General features: G+C 43.9%; 6 protein-coding genes across 6 annotated transcripts; 3 read left to right on the top strand and 3 right to left on the bottom strand.

Moving 5' to 3' along the window:
• Nucleotides 1-1,941: 1,941 nt before the first annotated feature.
• HO133_001990 (uncharacterized protein) lies at nt 1,942-4,447 on the top strand (the record flags this gene model as incomplete). Its single annotated transcript, XM_037292918.1, has 11 exons — nt 1,942-2,145; nt 2,201-2,330; nt 2,388-2,566; nt 2,617-2,678; nt 2,727-2,763; nt 2,852-2,961; nt 3,022-3,237; nt 3,291-3,497; nt 3,562-4,109; nt 4,204-4,401; nt 4,431-4,447. 11 exons carry the CDS (start codon nt 1,942-1,944, stop codon nt 4,445-4,447), a joined length of 1,908 nt encoding a protein of 635 aa, XP_037151457.1.
• A 7,964-nt stretch (nt 4,448-12,411) lies between these two features.
• HO133_001989 (uncharacterized protein) lies at nt 12,412-12,984 on the bottom strand (the record flags this gene model as incomplete). Its single annotated transcript, XM_037292917.1, has 1 exon — nt 12,412-12,984. The coding sequence occupies one exon, from the start codon at nt 12,982-12,984 to the stop codon at nt 12,412-12,414; it is 573 nt and encodes a 190-aa protein (XP_037151456.1).
• Nucleotides 12,985-13,962: 978 nt separating this feature from the next.
• Nucleotides 13,963-15,158, top strand: HO133_001988 (uncharacterized protein; the record flags this gene model as incomplete). Its single annotated transcript, XM_037292916.1, has 3 exons — nt 13,963-14,258; nt 14,538-14,560; nt 14,623-15,158. The coding sequence occupies 3 exons, from the start codon at nt 13,963-13,965 to the stop codon at nt 15,156-15,158; spliced, it is 855 nt and encodes a 284-aa protein (XP_037151455.1).
• A 454-nt stretch (nt 15,159-15,612) lies between these two features.
• On the bottom strand, nt 15,613-16,646 carry HO133_001987 (uncharacterized protein; the record flags this gene model as incomplete). Its single annotated transcript, XM_037292915.1, has 2 exons — nt 15,613-16,583; nt 16,643-16,646. The coding sequence occupies 2 exons, from the start codon at nt 16,644-16,646 to the stop codon at nt 15,613-15,615; spliced, it is 975 nt and encodes a 324-aa protein (XP_037151454.1).
• Nucleotides 16,647-18,920: 2,274 nt separating this feature from the next.
• On the bottom strand, nt 18,921-19,491 carry HO133_001986 (uncharacterized protein; the record flags this gene model as incomplete). The annotated part of the gene is made up of 3 exons (XM_037292914.1): nt 18,921-19,165; nt 19,272-19,415; nt 19,479-19,491. 3 exons carry the CDS (start codon nt 19,489-19,491, stop codon nt 18,921-18,923), a joined length of 402 nt encoding a protein of 133 aa, XP_037151453.1.
• A 2,033-nt stretch (nt 19,492-21,524) lies between these two features.
• Nucleotides 21,525-23,216, top strand: HO133_001985 (uncharacterized protein; the record flags this gene model as incomplete). Its single annotated transcript, XM_037292913.1, has 2 exons — nt 21,525-22,728; nt 22,795-23,216. 2 exons carry the CDS (start codon nt 21,525-21,527, stop codon nt 23,214-23,216), a joined length of 1,626 nt encoding a protein of 541 aa, XP_037151452.1.
• Between the last annotated feature and the right edge of the window lie 140 nt (nt 23,217-23,356).

Here is a 23,356-nt window from a genome sequence, read left to right as displayed (position 1 = left end):
GCTTTTCACATGGTGTCATTTTCGTGGATAATGATGATGCGTTTTTCCGGTGCTCAATACCAAAACGGCTAGCAGTGTTGCTTTATTTAGACTCTAGAAGGAACGCTATTCCCAGCTGAGCATTAGTCCGATCGTCGGCGGTCTACTCCGGGCTCACATACTGACCTCGGTGTTGGATAAAACACCACCGCAACACTGCAGCAAGCACGTCGAATGCTACTTCCCGCCGCATAAGCGAGCCTATGATTAGTGGATGATACAGATGAGTATTGACGGAGATACGAGATACGAGTTCAATACCAAGACTGCCGACTCTCGCTGAGTAAATCTCCTCAATATGATCAATCCGGTGGTAACGGTTGGATCCTAGAGGCACAGCAAATAATGCTTGACTTGCATTTTGGACTCTCTTTACATTTGCAACACCCGTCTCGTACTTCGTTATTTGGAAGGTACTGTCTTTGCTTTGGCCTTGGATCAGACCATTGTTTGCGACACTCAACTGAGGCACCTCCGAGACGGTTGACGATGCTAGTACCGATCTGATGCACGCAAAACACTGGCCTCAAGTATAAGATGAAAGCTAGAACATCACTAGAAGACTAACAAATCATTGCGATAGCTTATCTGCGCGTCGGTGTAGTAGTCTATTCACACATCGTCCGTCCTTCGTCATCCCTTTGCGGCACGTCCGTAGTGGCCGCGGCCTATACAGTGGATCCTAAATGCAACCCTAACCTTACTGATCGGCCAAATTCTTGGGGCCAAATGATGCCGGCGAGATGTTTCCGCTACATTTGAGCATTGAATTGGTCAGATACATCCTCTTCGGCTACTCCGTCGAGTCTCCTGGCCCTCGGGATCCTCGCTTCTCGGTAATACCAGGCAGCGACTAACCCTAGAACCTGTGCTCCGATAATGCTGCGTCCCTTCCATGTACCTATTAACAGGCCGGGGCTGTGCATCGAAGTTTTGGCGCCGTGGTTTTTGGACGGCCCCTGCGTCCTTTCCCGAGATTGGGAACAAGTCCCATTGAAACAGCAATTTGTTAATGTCTGCGGCCGTTCTTCGACCCTGCTGGATTGCGCTTCTGGTCCAGAGCCTTTTTCTCTGTCGAAAAAAATAAGGGAACCTATTGTAACCGTCTCGATACCAATCATTGCCTGAATATCCTGAAACGTACCCGATACGTCGCTTTGCATTTGAAAAGGACAGCTTTGGAGCAAACAGCATGTCATCGAAAACATCTTACCCAAGCCCAAGTCTAATGAAAATGTTTGTAGCACACCGAGGATCCACTCATTCTGCTGGGAATGATGCGGGACATGCTCTTTTGTGGCACTTACCTCGGGCTTGTCAGGCTATCTGCCACTTCATCTGGGCCCCTCAGTTCTAGCGCAAAGCTGCGCTTGTGCTTTCACATTACATTTGTGGCCGGGCACGTGCATCTTCGACCTCATAGGGCTGCGCTTGGCAGATCCTTGTTGTAACTCCGTACCACTGCTTACCCTCTAAGAATGTGGGAGACCTGTTCATTTTCAGGTGTGGGGTCGGTGCCTCGTTTCATGTGCCTGACTACTGATCGTGTTCCTTTGATTCTCGCGCATGAATTGTCTGTACGAAGGTTGCCCTTGTCAGAAGCAATAGTCCTTTTGGACAGCACACATGACTGTTGTGCTCTCTCATTGACTGCTATATATCGTGAACACGCTCTCTCCTTCCATTCGATAGACAGCTCTACTAACCTCAACAAGTGTCTTGACTCCATCTTTCAAGATGCCTGACATCTCTTTGGTTATACTGTGGCATCTCTTTGCTATGTTTACCTGCATCCAAGCATCCATCATCCCTGGGGGTCGAGCACCGGTCGTGGCCCGACAGGCTATTGCCTCAGCACCAATCACAACAGGCAGCTCATCGTCACTATCCTCTACAAGATCCATGTTAGCGCCGCTGCCGACGACAGTCGGCGTCGCGTCCAATGGTACTCATGCAGCAGTCAACAAGCTCCAATTTCAAAATGCAGACGTTGTTGCCGGAACCAGTGCAGTTGCCACTCCGTCAGGAGCATCCGATTCAGCAATCGCCTCGTCGTGCTTGAATAACGATATTTCGACTATTACGGAGTCATGGCAGTCCTTTACGGCATGTTTTCATGATCTGCTGCGTGAATACTACTTGCTTACATGTCTTTGGGTAGGTCATGGAATACATGACAAGCCTGCTGTCTGCTGCTCCACCTAGTGCGACCGTCGACGGTGCTGTCGACGGCGTTATGCTCATGCATGACGATGTCAACCCGCCCGGCGCTGTCTGTACTTACACTTCAAGTAAGCATCGGATCAGGAACGCGGCCAGCTTTTGATTCAAGCTAAAACCCCATTCAGAATGTGACGCTATTGGTTGCACTCAGGTGAAAGACTGGGACAATGGGAGCGACCTCACGGTACAACGTTTCCTTGCCTACACCGCCATGGTCAACCTCAACAACTACCTCTATAATATCTACTTTAGCCTGTTAGATTCGGGCACAATAGGTGGATTGGTGAGCGGTAACATCGTCACAGTAAGTCTCATCGCTCCGGTTCGCACAATTAAAAACTTACTCGTTTGAAGGTGTTCTTCACGAATCCATCGCCCAGTGCTACTTGGATACAAATCATGGGCACTGTCACTCCGTGAGTGCTTTTAGCCTTTGCTTCAACTTACATTCTGATACCTTACAGACTTCTGGGGCTCGGTTCCGCTATCCTTGGACCATTGGTAAGCCTTTCGCACTTCTCTTCTTCGGCTTTCTACCTTTGAAGGGGATGACTGGACTCCTTTGGTTCTCAGATCTGACTCTCTATAGAGCGCCGCCATCAGCCCAGTCCTCGGAGCCCTAAGTGCAATCTTCAGCTTCATCACGGCTTTTGCCACCGCGAATAGCATCGGACCAGTCGTCGACCAGAGATTCAGCGAGTACGAGTTGCGTTTCACAGTAACTAGAGCCATGCTAACCTTTTGGTTCACTGAATAAAGGTACTCCACTATCACCGATTTCATCGGAAACTATCTGAAAGGTACATCTACCGGAGTAGAAGCTGCCTTCAACAGCACCATCGGTTCAAACTCATCTATTGCGGAGTGGACCGAACTGTTTACAGGCGGTTTCTGGGTGCAATCGGACTACACTCAAGGTCTCGAGACTGGTATACTCGATAACTTTGTTAAGATCTTTACATACAAAGCCATCAAGTAAGCACCTCCCTACATAGAAAGTGCGTCGGTCTAGCTAACTTTAATTGAAGTTTCGCATGGATCGACTCCGGCGTGTTTATCATGTATGTGCCATATGGAGTAGCTATTAAAGACACAAATGGCAACGTTCAGCAGCAGGGAATCGATCAGGACTACTGCCAGAGTAGCTTGAAGGATACTGATAATCTTGGAACACTCACCATCTGCGACGCTCCTGGTGGAATGGCCAGGATATTTAATGCGGGCGTAATCAACCCGTACGAATGTCTTTCCCAAACACCCTGGAATTATTTGTTGCTGATAGCCTCTCCTTTCTTCCAGCGACCAGAATCTCATGCCAACCACCCCGCAAGGATGGAGCGAACCCTTTTCCGTCCTTCCCAGTGAACCCTTCAATATCACAAGTGCGATCAAGGGTTCAGTCGCCTCATGGCAAGTTGGTGACTTCAACTACGATGCCGCAAGCCAATACCAAGATGCATTCAGCTCGGGCCAGCCCCTCACATCGGATTTAGTCAAGGCACTGCAGGCTCTCGACATCGCACCAGAGACGGCCGGCTTCTTCAACATTCCTGTCTGCGCAACGTACGACCTTCGATTCTTCCCACCCGCTGCTTCATCGGGAGGCCCTGGCTGTGAGTACTTGGTTGCCCTAAATGTACAAGGTGAAGCGGCACTAACGATCACAGTCTCCTGTAACGCCTGCGGTCAAGGGCTGGGCGGAAAGCCCGGCTCCAGCGCCAAATTCTGGGACAATGCGAACGAAATCGTGCAAGCTGCCCTCACGGCCCCTCCCCCGTGCACGCAGGCATATGAGACGACAGTCTGTGTACAAATCTGTCCGAGCGATCCTTATGGCCCAACTTCCGGTACGTTTCGTCGACCTCCTATGCCTAATTTCTGTGCCCAGTTCACAGCCTGCCGTCATCAACACTGCCAAAGCTAACCAAAATCTCTCACTAGCCCAAAACGTCGCCGGCGGCTACGCACCCGGCTGGTGCGGCGTGCACGTGATCCAATACCAACTCAACCAAGGTCCCGGAACGGACACGAGCCATTACAGACTCACGGTCACAATCTTCGACTCCAACCAGGTTGAAATCAGCACCTCAAATGACACCGTCGTTGAGTCACCTCGGGGTGCTTGGACTCCATTTTACAGTAAGCTACCAAGTACGCTGAACATCCAGGTCGGGGCGGTCGATAGCGATCCGCTGTGGTTTGAGTACCCCGGTCAAGGGAATTGGCAGACGGGTGATCAGCAGCATCATTGTAACTTTGGGGCATATAGTGGAGGAAGCCGGTCTGGCAATTGTGGTTTTACTTGTACTTAGACACCAGCAGCTATAGATTTCCCAATTTCGACACCCGGTTCTAGTTCCCGAATACTCCCGGAAGGTAAATAGCGACCGGGTCTTTCTGAGCCTGTTTCATCTGATTTTGAAATCCCCGTCTCGGAAAGATACCCCAGGGCCAAAAAAGAAGGCCCCAACTCCCTCCTTTATCCGTCCCACTACTGCCTCACCCCCGAGACCTGCACATGAAACGCCGCATACATGAATTTCTCCTTCCCCATCACCGGCGCACTTCCCCCAATGCCCCTATACGCCGGCGGCTGACACATCGCGAGCACCCGCTCCATCTTGACCACGACGTCGCGCATCGAAAACCTCGATTCCCACTTTCCGCTCACGATGCGCAATTTGAACCCTGCATCTGCCATACCGGCTCGCGGAATCCCGGGATCCAGAGTTTGGGGAGATGAAAGTCGGGATTGCTGACGAAGTGGTTGATGATGGGAGAGCAGGATTGGAGGGTGACACGGGGAGACTCGAGGCCGTAGTAGCAGATGATGGCTCAGTCGTCTGTTAGGGTGGGGAGGGTTAGATTGGACGATAGATGGCTTTCTTTCCGTGCACCGTAGCTAGAATCCACTGTGAGTCGCGTTTCAGTTCCTGCAGTTCCCATTGTCGGGACCCAAATGCTCTCGCGCGGCTGTCTGTATGTCATAAGCGCACGCTTGTTCAGTGCCTTTTTGGTTTACGCGATTTCAATGACTCGTGGACTTGAAAAGAGCCAAGCCAGACCAATCGCCTCGCCGTACGAATGGCTTACAACATATTCAGCATCAAGAACCCGCGAAAGAGCGATGGTCTTTTCAATCGATCGTTGGTACTTCGGCACGCAGAGGAGCTGTCTCCTCCGAAAGCCCGATGATGGAGTATTGAAACACGTTTTGCTAATATCTGGAAGCAATGAAGAAGGGAAGGGCTGAAGTCTACTGATCTGCAAGAAGGAGTCAGGGGTTGTTGAAGATTACGAATCAAGAAGTTGAGATGTTGTGTGTCAAAAAGCAGGGATGGTGTCTTGATTACGTCGCCACCAGTACCGAACTTTAGCGCTGGCTGAGTTATAAAGATTTACTCAACCATCCGTTCTGTCACGGTTCCAATGACCTTACTGACCTTACTTGTGTTATGGCCCAATTGGGCTTAGCGTGCCAAGGCCTTTCGGCCTTTCTACCTTGCTGTGAAACCCACACTTGTAATAATCCTACATAGATAGTATTCTCTTTATACTATAATATAGAGTTATTATATATACCATTAAGTCTCTAATATAATACTATCTATCTTTCTTCTAGAGCGGTAGCGATTTACTTACTAGTTATACTAAATATATAGCTAAGAAGAGAGTATATTATTAAGAAGTCAGTAGTTATAGCTGAAGAAGCTTACTACTCGAAAGATCATTTAAAAGAAAGCCTTTCACTTATATAAAGGTTAATCTGACTAGATTAAATAAGAATCTAAAGAAAATAAATATCTTTAGTATATTAAAAGGAATAGACTCTAAACTAAACCTCCTCCGTACTTCTATTAGCTTAATATTAGCTATAAACCTCTTAATCTTAAATCTAGATAACACTTAAAGTTAAATCATTATAAGTGAGTTACAGACACGACATCGTTTAGAAGAACTTAAGAACTTCGATAAGAAGGTTCTAAATACTAGTGAAGCTGGATCGTCCGCATGACGTAAGAGAAAGCGTTCTATTATTAGAAGATATATTATCGAATCTAGTTTAAGTTACACCGAAGTATAACTTACAGATATTATCGAAGAAGAGTTAACTATAATCTTTACCTTTATTATTAATTTATAGGATTTTATAAAAAGCGCTATCGAAACTTCTAATGCTTAATATAATAAATTAAAGATATTAATAGAAAGCTTTCGAACTGCTAGTCGCAATATTAAGGTGCTTTAGTAATAAAATAAAGAACTTAGCTATAATATCGCTTAAGCTAAGACGGAGGTATTGGTAATTATTATCTAGCTAAGTAATAGTAATAGCTAATTATTCTATAAGCGAGAAATTAATAATAGACTCTAAGGTTTACGTGATAGATATCGTATTAATACTACGGAACTTATTAAAGAAAATAAGAAATTTAAGTAAGACTTAAGATATAAAGAGTAATAGTTGAAGGAGCAATAACCTCTTATATTAGCTAATTTAGAAAATTTTGATAAGAAAGATATAGAGGTTATATCTCGTTAGCCGAGTATCTTCGTTAGTAGCCTTTATCGAAACTTATATTATACTCTTATTACGGATCGCGTAGAGAGTATAGAATTAAATAAATGATATCTCGATATCTCGAATTTTCATAATATTAATAATCGAGATAAGTGGGATAGCTAGCGTTAATATCTTAAAGCGAAGTTTAGATAAAGTGCTATAATCTTCCTTACTAAACTTAAGAAAATCGATTATATATAAGATTATTATAAATTTACTATATATAACGTTATTAAAATAAGAGTAGACGAAGATATCTTAGATCTATATTAAATTATTTAAGAAATAATCGATGAACTAGATAATATATTCGGAATATATAATAAGATTATTAAATCGAATATTAAGATATTTAATCTTAAATTTAATATAAGAGTAATAGATAAGAAGAAATCGTTTAAGAATTTCTACGCATAATTCTCTATAGCTATCGCTCTCTTAAGATTTACTAATATTTATAAGATATTTAATCTAAAACGATTAATCTTCATATATCTGAGATATCGGATTTCAGAATAGCCTTTTAATACTTTCCGAGAATTAATTATTTTTCTATAAATACTAGATATAAATCTTCGAGCTATTAATAACGCGTTAGATTTAAAGAGTAAGAAAGAGATTAATAAAACTAATAATAGTTATAAAAACTTTACCCCCTCGAATAATCAGCGTAATCCTTTCTTCACTAAAAGAAATAATAATATTATTATCGAAAATTCTCGTATATGAGAATATAAGTATTTCAAGCTATTGGTGGATAGAATCCGAAAAGAAAATAGATGTTTTAAGTATCTGAAAATTGAATATTGTTTTAGTAATGATAGTACTTCATATAAAAACGTAGATTTATTAATAAAAGAATAGGTCGATATAGTTCTAAAAGTCGTCGGCGTAGAGGAGAACGTCTTCGCCGAACTATTATAAGAATTAGAAAACTAAACGTCTCTAATTAAGTCGCCGTTAGAGACCTGAAAACCTTATATATAAAGATTAAAGAGTTAGAAATAGAAAGAACACTCGCTTTCATCTCTCTATCCGCGTATGCTATCGCCACCGAAGCCTCTTTATAGAATAAACGCTAATTAAACTTTTATAGGAAAATTATTATATTAATAGAATAGATTAAAACTAATTATCTCTCAGATATTAAAGCTTTAGCATTAAACTTTGTAGATATATCTTTTATTAAAGTAAATAAGCTACTTAAAGTAGTATTAGTATAATCTTACAGATTACGATTAGCCGATAATAAACCTACTTTTATCTTTAATATTATATATATGATCTTAGTGAAACTTATCTTAGAAGATTATATAGAAGAACTTTAATACTTAATTACCTTATTAAGACGATTTAATATTATTCTAGAAATACTATAGCTAGAATAGTATAACTCTTATATATTCTTTAGATCTAGAATTATTACTTTTAATTCAGACTACTATATATTTAACTATTTATTATATAGTAAACTCGTTACTATTTAGAGTAATAATAAGTCTTTAAAAAAGGATTTAAATTATATAGCAAAGACTATATTTAAGGAAAAGGATATAATAGAGATCTTCGCCTATATCTTTATTAAGATAGCTAAGAAATTAGAGAATTAAGTTATTACTATATAATTTTAAGACTTCGAATAACTTTCTAACTCTATCAATAAGAAAGCGAAGTTTATTATTAACGTCGCCGTTATTATAATAGAAGATTATGAGAAATTCTTTTATAAGCTAAGAAAGAAACCTCTAACTATAAAATAGCTATAAGAATAAGTTTCTATAGCATACTACGAATAACTAAACATTTAAAACTCAATTAAAGTTAATAAACTTCCCCCTTATCGCTTTATTAACCACGAAATATATCTTAAGAAAGAAGCTATTTCACTATTAAAAAGGGCTTATAGGCTCTCTAAAGACTAAGTATTAGTTATAAAGAAATATATCGATAAGATATTAGAAAAAGGCTATATTAAACTAAGTACTTCTCTCTACGTAGTATTTATTCTAATTATAAAGAAACTCGATAGGGGATTTAGACTGTGCGTAGACTATAGAGCTCTTAACGCACTTACTATCCCTAATTAAAATATCCCCTTATTAATTAAAGAGACTCTCGCTAAATTATACGCGGTGAGAATATATAGCAAATTCGATATTATAGCCGCTTTTAACGAAATTAGAGTAAAAAAGAGTTATAAAGAAAAAACTGTATTTCTTACTCGGTATAGCCTATTCGAATATATAGTAATACCTTTCAGATTGTATAATGCCTCTACCACTTTTCAGATATTCATTAACGATACCTTACGCGAATATCTGAATATATTCTATACTATCTATTTAGACGATATCCTTATCTATAGTAATATTAAAAACGAGTATATTTAGCACGTAGAAAAGATATTAAAAAAACTTCGATAAGCTAACCTCTATCTTAATATTAATAAATACGATTTTTACGTTATTAGAGTTAAATATCTAGAACTAATTATTATAACAAAAGAAGTAGAAATAAATATAAAGAAAATTGAGGCTATTACTTAATAAAAGGAATCTAGGTATATTAAAGATATATAAGTATTCCTGGAATTCGCTAATTTCTATTAGAAGTTTATTGCGAAGTACTCTAAAATCGTCGTATTTTTAATAAACTTTACTCGTACTTAATAAAAGAAAGACTTTGTCTACTCGTAGGCTTAAGAATATCCTAAATAACTCGCTTTTAAAACGCTTAAGAAAGCTTTTACTACTATCTCTATACTTACTTACTTCGATCTAAATAAAAAGATATAGCTAGAAACGAATGTGTCTAATTTTGTAGTTGCTACTATTCTATCGTAAGAAGATAAAGATAAAGTACTTAGATCTGTGATATTTCTCTCTAAAAAGATGTCTTCTATAGAGTGTAACTACGATATTTATAATAAGAAACTTATAGCTATAGTATAGACCTTCGAGAAATAATATTCTAAGCTAGCTGATATCTCTATCGAGAATCTTATTAAAGTTATTTTAGATTATAAGAACTTATAGTATTTTATATTTTTTAAATAACTTAACTTCCGCCAAATAAGATAAGCGGAGTTTCTTTTCGAATTTAACTTTTATATTATCTATCGCTTAAGGAAATAAAGTACTAAATTTAATAGCCTTACTCGACGAGTAGAAGACTTATTTAAAAATAAGAATAACGATTATATTCATTATCGATATTATATAATTCTTAAAGATAATAATCTTAACGAAGGTATTAAGAACGCCGTGTATTTTACTATTATATTTCTAAACGATATAAGAGAAAGTATTATCTCTCTAACTATAATACTATATAAACTTAGCGAATAAGACGATATTAATGATAAGAAGTCTAATAAAGAATTATTATTAAGGGCCTCGATAGAGACTTCTTAAGAGGAGTCTATAGAAGAATCGAGAGAAGTCTCTACTACTAATACTTCTGAGTTATTATATCAAATAAGAAACGCTTATAATCACGATAACACCGCTTAAAAAATTATTTAATTAAAGATATCTAAATAGAGGAAGCTACCACTTAAAATGATTAAGAATAACCTCAAGTTAAAATTAGGTGATTATTATCTTCACGACGAATTATTATATATTAATAATAGATTGTATATATTAGACGTTCTCGAATTACGAATTAAGATTATTAGAGATATTTACGACTCTCTACCCGAAGGCTACGCTAGTAGATTATTAATTTATAATAGATTAAGTAGATACTACTATTAACTAAGAATAACGAATTTCGTTACTCGCTATATTAAGAGCTGCCATATCTATAAGAGATTCAAAACTTACAGAGAGGGCAAATAAGGTCTACTTAAATCTCTTCTTATTCTCGAATAATACTAGTAAGATATTTCTATTAACTTTATTACACTATTATCTATCTGCCTTAGATATAGACGCTTCTATTAATATATTATAATGATTATAAATAGACTTAACAAAAAGAAGAAATTTGTTTTTTTAGACTTCTTGAAAGTAGAGGTAGTAGTTTAGGCTTTTATCGAATTCATATGGCGAGAGAAAGAATATCTATTTATTATTATCTCGAATCGAGATATTTAGTTTACGATATATTTCTAAAGAAGACTATATGAAAGGATTAAAACTAAACTTAAACTCTCTATTGCGTTTTACCTCGAAATTAATAGATAGATAGAGAACGCTAACGCTGTTCTAAAATAATATCTTAGAGCTTATGTTAATTATAATTAAGATAACTAAGTAGATCTATTATTAATAGTAGAGTTCGAGGCTAACTTCGATAAGAACACCTTATCGAGTATATTACTATTCCTTCTTATTAAAGAATATATTCCCCGCTTAGAAATAGAACTCTTTATCTTTTAGAATTAATTCGCTAATTAAAGAGCGAAGAGAGATATTAAGTTAGTTAATAAGTTTATCGAGAAGATAGATGTTATAAGAAATTATCTAAAAAGTTAACTCGAATAGTTATAAGCTTTATAGAAGGAATAAGCTAATCGTTACTGGCTCTTTATATTAGAATTTAGAGTCGAAGATATAGTTATACTTAATAGAAGAAATATTAAAATCGTATACTCTAGTAAATTACTAGATTATAAGAATTTCGAATTATTTAAAATCACTAAAGCTTTAAATAATTTCGCTTACGAGTTAGAACTCTCGACTTTTATAAATGATATTCACTCTATCTTTTATTTATAGCTATTATATCTCGATAATAGCGATCTACTACTAGAATAGATCGAGCCTTCGCTACCTTCTATCGATATTAATAAAGAAGGCGAAATTTACGATATTGAAGAAATAATTCAATTTAAATTAAATAAATGAAAAAATGACTCTTTAACTAGTAAGAGGGGATATCTGATATATAAAATCAGGTATAGAGGCTCTGAGATCGAGGAAAATCTATTCTAGTAATTATTTACGGATGTAGCAGGATATCCGAATTTGATAGCAGATTTTTATTATTATCACCCCGAGGCCGTTAGCCCTTATTTATTATTCAAAAAACCTTCGGAATAATTTCCTCTATTAGCGCTACTAATTTATAGCAGCTATATCGACTTATAAAAAGACCTCGAACCCGTTACGGAATACTAAGTTAATGCACCTAAGGATGTTACTTCGTATACGCCTAGATATGCTTTCTATAAGATCGGTGTCTGCTATGTAGTAGTCGTTGCCGGAGCTCTGAATTAAAGGGGGGGGTAATGTCACGGTTCTAATAACCTTACTGACCTTACTTGTGTTATGGCTCAATTGGGCTTAGCGTGCCAAGGCCTTTCGGCCTTTCTACCTTGCTGTGAAACCTATACTTGTAATAATCCTACATAGATAGTATTCTCTTCATACTACAATACAGAGTTACCACACACACCATTGAGTCCCTGACACGTTCCTTCGCTCATTGCACGTTTCTGTAGGTACAACTTATGATACGTAATCAACCATAATCCTAAACCCGCAAAATGGATCACCCCATATGCGAGAGACGTTGGATACTCATAAAGAGGCCCCATGAACTTGCCATGAAACCCTTCATAAACGTCCCTCAGCCTCTCAGAGCTTCAGACCCTTCTGCAACTCAGCTTCCTTCCACTTGAAAGCATTTTCCACCACTCTTCTCATCCCCGTTGACATGACCACTTTTTCCGCTTCCTCCCTATCAGCCCATATGCCCATCGAATGTTCCTCCGGATCGACTTGGAACGCCAGCCCCTCAACCTCGCAGACGAACGTGATTTGCAAACTTCTAGATTTCGTCACTGAGTTGCTTTCTCCCTTCTGCACCGATCTCGTTGTGACCCAGACGAGTGGGTCGATCTGGTCGATAATACCCTGGACTAGCATGGTTGTCTCCTCGAGTACTTCTCGCTTCAAGCCGTGGAAAATGCTCAAGTCGGTATCTTCAACATGGCCACCGGGAATCGCAAACATTCCTGGGAACGCATGGTCATGTGCGGCGCGTTTGAGGAGGAGTAATCTGTGAGTATTCGCGGTGGAAGGCTTAAAGATGATTGCTCCGACTGTGAGGTTGTTGTAGCCGAGTGAGGGAGAATATTGCGCGTGGAATTGCGCCTTGGTCAAGGACAACAGGCCCGTAAGAGGCATCCTGGGGACTAAGGTTTTCATGGTTTGCGTAGGTGTTGCCTCGCGGTACTTACATGCTGTCTGAGCTGGTGAAGCCCCTTTAGCCTTGAAGTGTGGGTGTTCTTGAATGGCGTTGAGAAAGTCGAAACCTTTTTCGAGGAATCGATCTTGATGTGAAGTATTACTGGGTACTCAAGAGCTTCACGTGTTTATATAGGCTGTCGATTGCCTGAAGGTGTTGTCAGAAGCATGCAAGAGGAGAACTGTGTTGATATTTCCCGGATCTCTAAATTTCAATGCTGTGTTGAACGGCTCAGTTGCCTAAGAATGGGTACTACTCCTGGGTTCTTCGCAGTCGATCCTTTGTGCTCTTTTTTCACTCTTCCACCCATATGATTTTCTTCACAGTCGCGGCAGTTTTTCCCAGGGATCTCAGAAAGAGACACGGGGAATCACTACCTGAGTGGACCCTAAGCCATGGATGCCAAATGATAGGCAAGATTAGATAGAGAAGGCCATAGAAAATAGGGCCGGCTGTAGCAGTAATTATGCTCTCAACAGCTAGCTTTAGCTTTCAGCAAAGAGAAGGGGGGGGGAGGGCATCTAACGAAATTCAATTTACCTCTGATTTTACCTCGAACCGCTCATAAACCACGTGGACTGAATCTGTCTAGGGAGATTACGATGATAATACGACACCAAATGGTGTTGCAATGGTCACAGGCTCTCCACAGTCAGACAGTGTGGAGATCATTGGCCAGGTCCTCAATGAATAGTTCCCTAACAGAGGACGAAAAGGTAACGTGAACTTCATCCCAGCTGTCTGACCGTCAGAACCCGTTTCTGCTGGTCTTTCAAAGACTGAATTTCCTCAAGCTGTCGGAGAAGACCAGGGGATCGAAAGATGTTACAACAAAGTGTGTCCAAACATCCCAAAAGTCAGGCCACTGTCATTATGCCATACCATACCCAATTTGCCCAAACTTCCACGCACGAGCTTTCTATTGCACAGCTCAAAATATGTTTCCACGAGGCTTTGTGCAATCAGCAAAGGTACTTGAGCCATCACGTTCAATCCTGCCAAACCTGCTAAAGCCTTTGCAATCGACAAATTCTTCTTTCCGAGCAATCGTCTTTCACCCATCAAGCGACCATGAGCGAATACTAATAAGGGCTGGTGCACCTCAACACTCTCCCGCAAGCCTCACTGCTGAGAGCAAGTTCCATTGGATCAATACAGCCATCGAAAGCAGCAACGCTACTACGATGCCAACGTCGACCGTTCCTGATGTGGCGTTGGTAGCCGCTAACACATTGTACGTGAGGGAAGTCAACCAAAGATAGCGCCAGAGGCGAAACGGCACAAGTCACAAAGGACTCTCAAGCTTAAGCTCTGCGAATCATAACGCCAGAATGGAGGGAGCGCCAGAAAGCGGACGACGAACAGGAAGTCGCCACGTCGACTCCGTAAGCCAAGGATCTCCAGCCAGGGATAGAGCAGCGCGAGATTATCGGTATGATGGAGTTGAAGGTCATGAGCGAGATGGCAGCGGGTGTTGGGATATCAGTTTAACCCGACATGCTAACAGTGGAAGGCCGAGTCTTGTCAGCCCCTCAGGTAAAGTGAAACTGAGACTCAGACCTGACTTCGGCTTATGGAACCGGAAGGAAGATCGTAAGCTCATATTGGGCACCGAGATCACGAGATGGACCTACCGGAGATTAAATTCACGAACCAATATACAAACAGCAGCCAAGTCAAGGGATTCGTCGAAAAGCTTGAGATATCATCCAAGTCTACGATCTGCACGCATCGAACGGACCCTCCACCTCTGTTCTTGAACTCCACGTGTCCGGAGAAGCAATTCATTGATCTGGACAGATTCTTCAGTCAATGTCGAGAAAAGCAGCTCAAGACTCTTCTCCTCGTCCTTCCGGACGACCGACAGACACTCTTCGCGTGCATCAAATACCTCGCAGATGTGAGATGTGGCATACAAACCATCTGTCTTGAGGCTCCAATACTGCAGCGCATCGGAAGGTCCTGGTACGCAGCGAACATCGCCCCAAAGCTCAATACCAAGGGCGGAGGCATTGACCAATGTCTGCCAAACCTTGTCGGCAAACGCACCCGTTGCTACATACAAACCAGTCTGATTCCCAGCAATGGAGGTAGATCTGAGAGCGGTACTGCTAGCTTCAGTGAACAGGCTTGACAATGGACAAGAGGTGTCCACCTGGAGCTGCAGGACTCGATGTGGTACATCTAGTGTGGCTACGCTGGGACCGGATTGTTGGTGTTTGTCGAGTTGCGAGGGAAAAGCGAAACAGAGCGAGACAGAAGAAAAGGCATGATGAGAGTGTCGACTGCAGAGAGTAGTATGATGGAGCACGGAGCATGAAACAAGGAACACGAGAGTTCGTACGACTTGGAAGAAACCCAAGAAGACAGGGAGAGAATATCGGGAGTACCGACACGCATTTGCTTCTAGATGAAACACGAAAAGATACGTACACCCCAACCCTCCTGACGAAAATTATGTGAAGCTTCCAACTAGTTGGACTCAAGTCCAGGTGATCTATATCTTGAGTACAAAAAGATAGCAGCGCTGATTCCTCCGCCCTCCCGAACCCTTCTAACGGTATCCGCCGCTTCCCAAAACCTGCCAACTATCCGCATTCAAGGCTCATCTTCCGGTCTGATAGCCTCGCCTTGCGGAAGACGCTACTATGGCGACGAGTTTTGCCCATTGCTTTATTCGCCGCTTTGGTGAAAGCCTTCTTCAGCGCCGCCTTCGCCTTCCCAGCAGTGCCGCTCTCACCACCATCCCCATTCCTTCCTGCGCCAACGATGCGCCAATCAACATCATCAGGTTGCAACCCCATCCAACCCCTTCTACCCTCCCTCCACCTCGTGGTCTCCGTCTCCGTCGTCGCAGGCCGCCGGTCCGCGGGCCGGGAACCCGGATCATGTTTCAAAATCTGCTCGCAGCGGTCAAGTAGGTGTATCGCGCCCCTTTCGTCGCGCTCTTGCGCTGCTCTTTTGTTGAAGGCGCTGGAGGCCGCAATGAGATGCGCGTTCGCTACGCCCTTCTCCTTGTCCCGCAGGGCAGCCGAGCGCCATGGTGGCATTGTGGAATTGTACGACAGCTTTGCAGATGTGCGATGCTGGAGCGCAAGGTGTCGGATTGTGATTCTGGTAAATCTGAGACGAGACAAGTGGAGACCGTAGTGTTCTACGACTCCGGCGCAAACATCCGGCACACGCATCAAGCCATTGGCAAAGGCATTAGTAGGTAGGACTTTTGCGAAAATGTGGTTATATGCGGCGTTCTGCTCTTCGGGTGGAAGGTTTGAGATACTGATGGCACCTTTGCTGATTTTGAAGTAAGGTTCGCCATGCTTGTTGTACTCGAGATATCGAGTGCTTCTGTACACGGAGAGAGGGGCTTCCGTCGGTGTTGGGAGCTCATGTATACATTCTTTGTACATTGTGCTAATTGGTGTTCTAACAGTGGTGTTGGCCATGGCTAGTTGTCCTCGCTCTGGTGCTGTGCTGATCGATGGGGTAGATGAGGGAGCAGTCGGCGGGTCTGTTTCTGGCTCCGAATCAAAGAGGATTTGCTCGGTAGTTTCGCTATCTGAATTATCGGAATCAGATTCGGAAGTACAGCTGAGTGTTGGGACTATCGCAACGCACTCATTTGGCTGTGCGTCCGCGTTTGTAAAGGTATCAAGCATGATGGCTGTCCTCGCAGAGGGAACATCATCTCCCTCGTGGCTGAACCCTCGAGAGCTCTTTTCGGGACTCCTCTTCCATGGAAAAGATGGCCTGCAATTCAACTTGCAGTGCCTGATGGTTGGGGGGCAAGCATTTTCCTGTCTAACAAGACCCCAAGGAGGTGGAGCAAACATAGTCGGTATGAAAAGTGGATGCACGCTCGCTCAAGGTCCGAACTGCTGTGTAAACAATGCCGGGTATCAGAAAGAAAACACGACGAGAAATTGTTTGCGACGTTCTGAATTTTAGATGGCTCAAGGCTCTGAGTCACGCAAAATATGTGCATTAAATGGCTTTTCATATGCGGGAAAAGAATGTTGAATATATGTCTTGGCTTTGGACGGTCTTGGCTCTCCACAGGTTCTGGGCAATTCCATCTACTTGCGAAGGTAAAGAGGCCTGACTCGTTCTCTTAAAAGTGCTGAAAACAGGATTGAAATCATCAAAGCTAGTAAATCACTGGCAAAAGCTATTCCCTCATCGTCTTCCCATTCCCTGCGCGTTTACTTCATGTCTTTGGACCTTTTTCCGCACTGCCTGATGTCATCAAGTCTCTGTCTTCGCCATAGTAAAGAAGCTCATCTTTGCCGTTGGTCCATCAAGTGTTAGTTTTTCTCACAGTCTCCGTCACTGTCACAGGATTCTCGTGGCACTCCCAGTAAGGATAGCCGTTTGGACCGTACTTCCATCGACCAGGTCTCAGGGTGAGAGGGATCATTTCAAAAGGCAAATGGACCCATGTTCCATCCAATTCGCGGCACCAGAATTCTCTGTCGGGGAGAGCTTCATCGATCATTGCATGCGCCTCTTCCCTAGTGATGGTTCTGCCAGGAGTGGTGATAGGAGGGCCGTTTGTTGAAGACATGTTTGGACGGAATTGGTGATGGAGTGAGCTTCTTGGCTGTTCCCCATATCAGCTATGTAGATCATGTGATCGGAGCCAAAGAGACCTGAGCCCTTGTGTAAATTGCGGGTGTGAACACCTGCTGTACTGACCTATTCGTTAAAGGTGTGCTGAGTATGCGTTTGACAAGTGTTAGGTCCTAGATTGGTATGCTCCGACGCAGTAACGGCGTAGCGAAGGGCATCCTTTGGACCTTATACGTGCCTTTCAACTCCGTGGTAGGGTTTCGTTGTCCTCGCAGGAGATGGTCGGCCGAAGCGTCTTTGATGATTTTGTCTGAATGGGAATGGCGGCATGATGTAGCCCGAGGATCTAGAACCCCCGTTTTTACGATACGAAAATTTTTCTGAATATGCAGAGCTAACTCAGATGGTATATCGAGAGGTTTCTCGCTCGCCGATCTTACAAGGTATTTGGTCTGGGAGCGTGCTCTGCGCATGTCGTTGACGATAGGCGCATACACATATGACATACATGTCTTATAGAGTCGATTAGGGGGAGGTTGGGGCACTAGCTGCTTCGACAGTCAGCTATAACGATGAGCGGCACAAAAGCCTTGAACTAGCCGTAGAAAGAAATACGGAGACGCAACGCTGGGTCTGCCAAATTTGGTGAGCTAAGTGCTGAGCCCGTCAACTGCGGTTGATTCTATTGCTATCCTCACCGCAGGACAGGGACATTCTTATACTCAACTATCTTTACCTCCGCAGCGAAATCGTGTTGCACCGCCAGGTAGAATCCCCTGAGTGTCCTTGGCGGAGCTGAAGAAGCTAGGGTGAGGCCTCGCGGGCCCCGGGTATCTTGTTGGTCTTACTCCTGAGCCTCGGTCACCGGTTGAAGCACAGAGCGAAGAGAATTCAGCAGCTCGGTCATGCTCGCCGGCGAACGGCACTTTCTACAACCGCAGGCCTGGGGTTCACAAAGGTCTTATCGAGCTAGAGAAGTCTTGTGGCCGAGCAGCTGCACAGAAGCACAAGGCCGATATCACCACTTGACATAAGTCCGTGTCTAGAAGCAGGGGTAGGAGACTAACGGAGGAAGATGGACATGGTCCGCTTGTCGAGGGAGAGAAACGACGGAGGTGAAGTGAAGGCTTAGCAACAAGGCTTAATCACGGAGTACGGTATGGAGGGAGATTGACTACTCTGGTAAAATGTAGAAGCTCATGATGGATCAATCGTGGTAGTACTCGAGAGCAGCCAGTGGATAGCGGTCCGAACAACTTCTACCTACAAGATCACGCTATCTTCTCTCGTCGTTCCCGCTATTCATGCATTTTGCTCATCAAGCAGCCTAGTATCCCGAATCACCGCCTTGGTTTCCGCCGTAGCCAGAGCCACCGCCCTGGTTTCCTCCGTAGCCAGAGTCACCGCCTTGGTTTTGCTGGTCGTAGTAATTGGAGGCATTGTTCTGCGCATCATGCCTCATCTTCTCACGGTCGTAGAAGTTCTCGCCTTTGGTCTCGACGAGCTTGTCGGCTTCCCCGGCTGCGAAACCGGCGATGATGTCTTTGGCCATGGTGTGATTCTCGGCGACACCTGTTATCAAAACAAGGCGTGTCAGTAATGTTGCAATTGGGTTGGATGGTGCGAGAGTGGAAGAAAGTTTGACGGGAAGAGTGAATTTGGAGGTAGGACCACAGACCATTGGCTTCCTCGTGCTGCTGGTACTTCCTCATAGCTTCCACACCTGCGGCACCGGCAAGCACTTCGTGGGTGAAGCTGCCTTGGTTATCGGGCTGAGGCCCATCTTGTCCGTAGACGTCTTGGTGGGCCTGCGAAGCGTCGTCTGAGGGTTGTGTGAGCTGATGATCAAAGGTTACAACACTGTAAAGATGTGATTATGACTTACCCCAACCGAACATATTGAGAGAATTCGAGTATTGGGTTGTGTTTAGATATGTTGCTTGTATGAGTGTAGGGTAGGATGGGGTATGAGTGTGAGTGTGTGTGTGTATGTGTGAGTGAAGAAGAAGATAAAGAAGAAGAAGAAGAAGAAGAAGGAGAGATGCTGGAGTTGGAGGGGTAATTGTTGATGTGAAACTTGGCAGGCCAACAGGATTTGGACCCCTGGAAGGTGGGGGGAAAAGGGGTTTTAGTGGGGTTATGATGTAAAATGATGCAACCGTTGTTGTTGATTGGCTCCATCATACATGGTATTTGGACTCCGGTTAATCTAATCTCTTGGCACACTCTTGGAAATTACATGTACTTATGTACATTCACTTTGCCAATGGACCATAAAGTACTTTCATTACATCTACATCCCATTGACGGCCTAGTCCTCTCTACATCTAGAACTACGACGCTCAGTATATATTTTTTTTCGCTGTCAAGCTCCTTCAATCCTCCAACACCGTTCGTGGGAGGAAATTTTCAGCAGCGTGGTAGCGAGCCCAGAAGATGATCTGAATTCTGCACATCATGCCAGGATACTCAGTGCACTTAGATGGGAATCCGTGACCGACATCTTCTCTCGGTGTCGCTAGGATTGGGTTGTGTGACAGTCAGCCTCCCGAGTTGCCATTGTGGGCAAGCACTCGGATGTGGTCTCGGGTCTTGTCAGAAACGCCGCATCAAAAGCAACCCACGAATATCTCTCTAACGAATCTGGGGCTTCATCTTAAAAGAACCCAGCCGGAGTCTTACGAGCCGTCAAGAAAACATCATTGATACTAATCAGTATCCACGGCTCCCAATGAGCGTGACGCCAGTATTCGACTTGCCTACATTGCATTTGCAAACGAGATCAGATACAAACCCTCAGAGACATCACAATGCCACGCGAGTCTTTTGTCGTTGCTGCGCACTCTCCGACGTTGTCGACTCTGCTCACAGAGCGAACATAGCAAGGGTTGTGGCTTGCATCTTACTCTCCACAAATGTCGCCTATGTTCATTTCTCAAGACTACCTGTCCAAGGCAAGAGGAAAGTCAAATCGAAGCATTCTATCAGTTTACGCTAGACGGGGGATACGAAGCTCTTGTGGATGTGGCTTTTTCGATATCTTCGCATATGCTCTCAGATCTGGCCGGATTCCGCAAAGCGCCTCTCTCGGACGTTGATTAGCTTTTTGGCTGTGATTCCCTTCTCTCCGTGTAATCTTCCCCGTACCTAATCCTTAGAGGTTAACCCTAACCCTAACTTGTCCGTAGGGGCTTTCTTTCGCGCCATTGAGGGGTGGGGGGGGGGGGGTCCGCGACGGCGTGGTAGGAAGGACGGTAGGAAGGACAGTATAGCCATGGGAGGTAATAGTAGTAGTGGTAAGAAGGAAGGCCTTCTAATTGGATAGATTTGCTAAGAGATGTAGAATATCGACACGAGAAATCCACCAAATAGGCCGATTTTCTTCACCAAAGGTACCCCAGGGTACCATTGGTGGATGGCGTGGATTTTTGAGATTGTGGGGAAATAAGTGATTTGCCACCAACTGGCTTAAAAAAAGTGGTCTGAAACTCCTTAATGGTGTTGCGGTGCTTTTTATTTTCTGGTAGCGCCATTAGCTATAGGTTTTAAAGTTTCGTTGAACGGTGTTGGCGAGGGCTTAATCCTATACGACGTATTAATTTGTAAAGCGAAATGTTCTCCGTTAATTATAGTCCGAGGGCGGACACCTGTTGGTTATGGTCGTGTTGTTGGGGGTATTTAGTTCGTATTAGGTTCGATTCTTAATGGCGCTGGTACAATGGTGTTGCGGTGCTTCTTATTTTCTCTGGGTGGAAACGATATCCTACTCAAAGGCTTCTGGATTGTTCGAATAATCTACCAGGCAACGAGCCAAGGAACCGATATGGGAGCTGAAGATGCCTTCTATCTGACCGAGATATAACAACCGTCATCATCGTCCAGTTGAAGCCGTTCTATTAGATATAGACCACTATACCCGGTTCTGCTCAACATGGGTCGGAGTGCCTCAGTCCCCAATGTCGGCTTTTCTCGCATAACATTGTCAAAAAATAGCAGCATCGTCATTGGAGTCTGCTGCTTTGTGTTCACTGCAGTGTTCTATTCCGCCACCCACCTTACGAGTCTCGGATCATTCATGACAGAATGCTCCCCAGGGGCTGAGTCGACCGGTCAGTATCAGCAATATCTGCTGTGGACGCTACAAGCACCGTCGGAGAAGGAGTCACTGCAAGCTCCGGAAGTTGCACATCATGAAATCCAAATGGATGAACACAAAAGCGCGAAGCCGACACAGGGTCCAATGCCAGTGCCGAAGATCCCTTCAAAGGCAGCTCGAATTGCACATGATGCGACTATTCAATTACAATATGCTATGAACAGCTCAACCATCTCTAGGATTGAAGGACCTAATCTATTCAGCATGGCCAAGCATGTATCAACCTTCGCTCGCCTGCTTGAAGCGATCCTTACCGACGTTTCCATCGATAGGAGACCCTTCCTTGACTTGCGGGAGAGGTACTTTGGCTGGTGGAAACCCTCTACCACTACGCATCTTCCATGGGAGGCCAAAAATCACACGACTGGCATAGTGCTAACCGCTGGCCAAGGAAACATGGTGCTTGCGGCGCATGCCATACGAACGCTTCGGAATGTGGTCAACACCACTCTGCCGATCCAAGTGGCTTATGCTGGCGATGACGACCTACCGGCACACAAGCGCCAAGAAATGAAAACGCTCGACCCAAAGCTCGAGCTAATCAACATCCTCGATCACTACGACGAAGATATTGCGGGACTACGCGTTGGCGGTTACGCGATGAAGCCTTTCGCTGCGCTCGCAAGTAGCTTTGAAAGAGTCATCATCATTGATGCAGACACAATATTCATGCAGCGCCCGGACGAGTGGTTCGAGGAGAATGCGAGTCTGAAACAGACAGGAACCCTGTTCTTCCATGACCGGGCTTACGGCGGCCGGAGAACAACGGACTGGGTAAAAACCCTCTTGAAAGAGAGTGGACGAAGGCCAAGTGCAACGCTCAACTCGAGCATGTTTTGGCAGGAAGAGCTGGAGCATCAACAGGAATCCGGTGTCGTGTACTTCAACAAGGCCATCCCGGGTGCCTTCATGAGCCTGTTATTCACGACGTACATGAATTCGCAGAACGTGCGAGCGCACCTCTACGGGCATGTTGCTGGTGCGGAAGTCCCACCCACGAAGAAGGCGCAGTCGCGATAACCCGATGCTAATGTTCCTGCTCTAGGTGACAAAGAAACCTTCTGGCTGGCCGCCGAACTCGCGGACATTCCCTACGCATTCCACCCGAGCTATGCCGGCATCATAGGCCCCATCTCCGCCAACGCCGAAGGCCTTCCAGAGATCTGCAGCCCGCAGCCACTACAAACCGACCTCGATGGCCGGCCCTTTTGGTTCAACTCTGGCCTCATGGAAGACAAGATGAACGCGGATAACAAGAAGTATGCCAATCTAACCCACTACATACCAGGAGTTACGAACGAGCAGCCAGTGGGTGGGTGGAGGTTTATACATGATCATACGTTCTGTATGGGGAGGTATGTGGAGCAGATGAGGTCGGTTAAAGACGCAGGGCTGGAAGAGGTGGCGAACGGGTTGATTGACGAGGCGAGGGCGGTGGATAAGATTTTCGAGGCTAAGACAGCGTAAAGCTTACTGGACTATCGATCGCTGAAAGGGCACTATTTCTCAAGGTGCGCTCGTCGTTTCAAATGCGATCGTGGACGAGAGTACAATCGCACATGTTGGGAGCTCTGATTGTAGACTGGCATTGTTGATAGGACTTTGTT

Source organism: Letharia lupina, assembly GCF_014066315.1.
Source record: "Letharia lupina isolate WasteWater1 chromosome Unknown contig_13, whole genome shotgun sequence".
Classification (NCBI taxonomy): Eukaryota; Fungi; Ascomycota; class Lecanoromycetes; order Lecanorales; family Parmeliaceae; genus Letharia; species Letharia lupina.
This window is presented reverse-complemented; position numbering and strand designations above follow the sequence as displayed.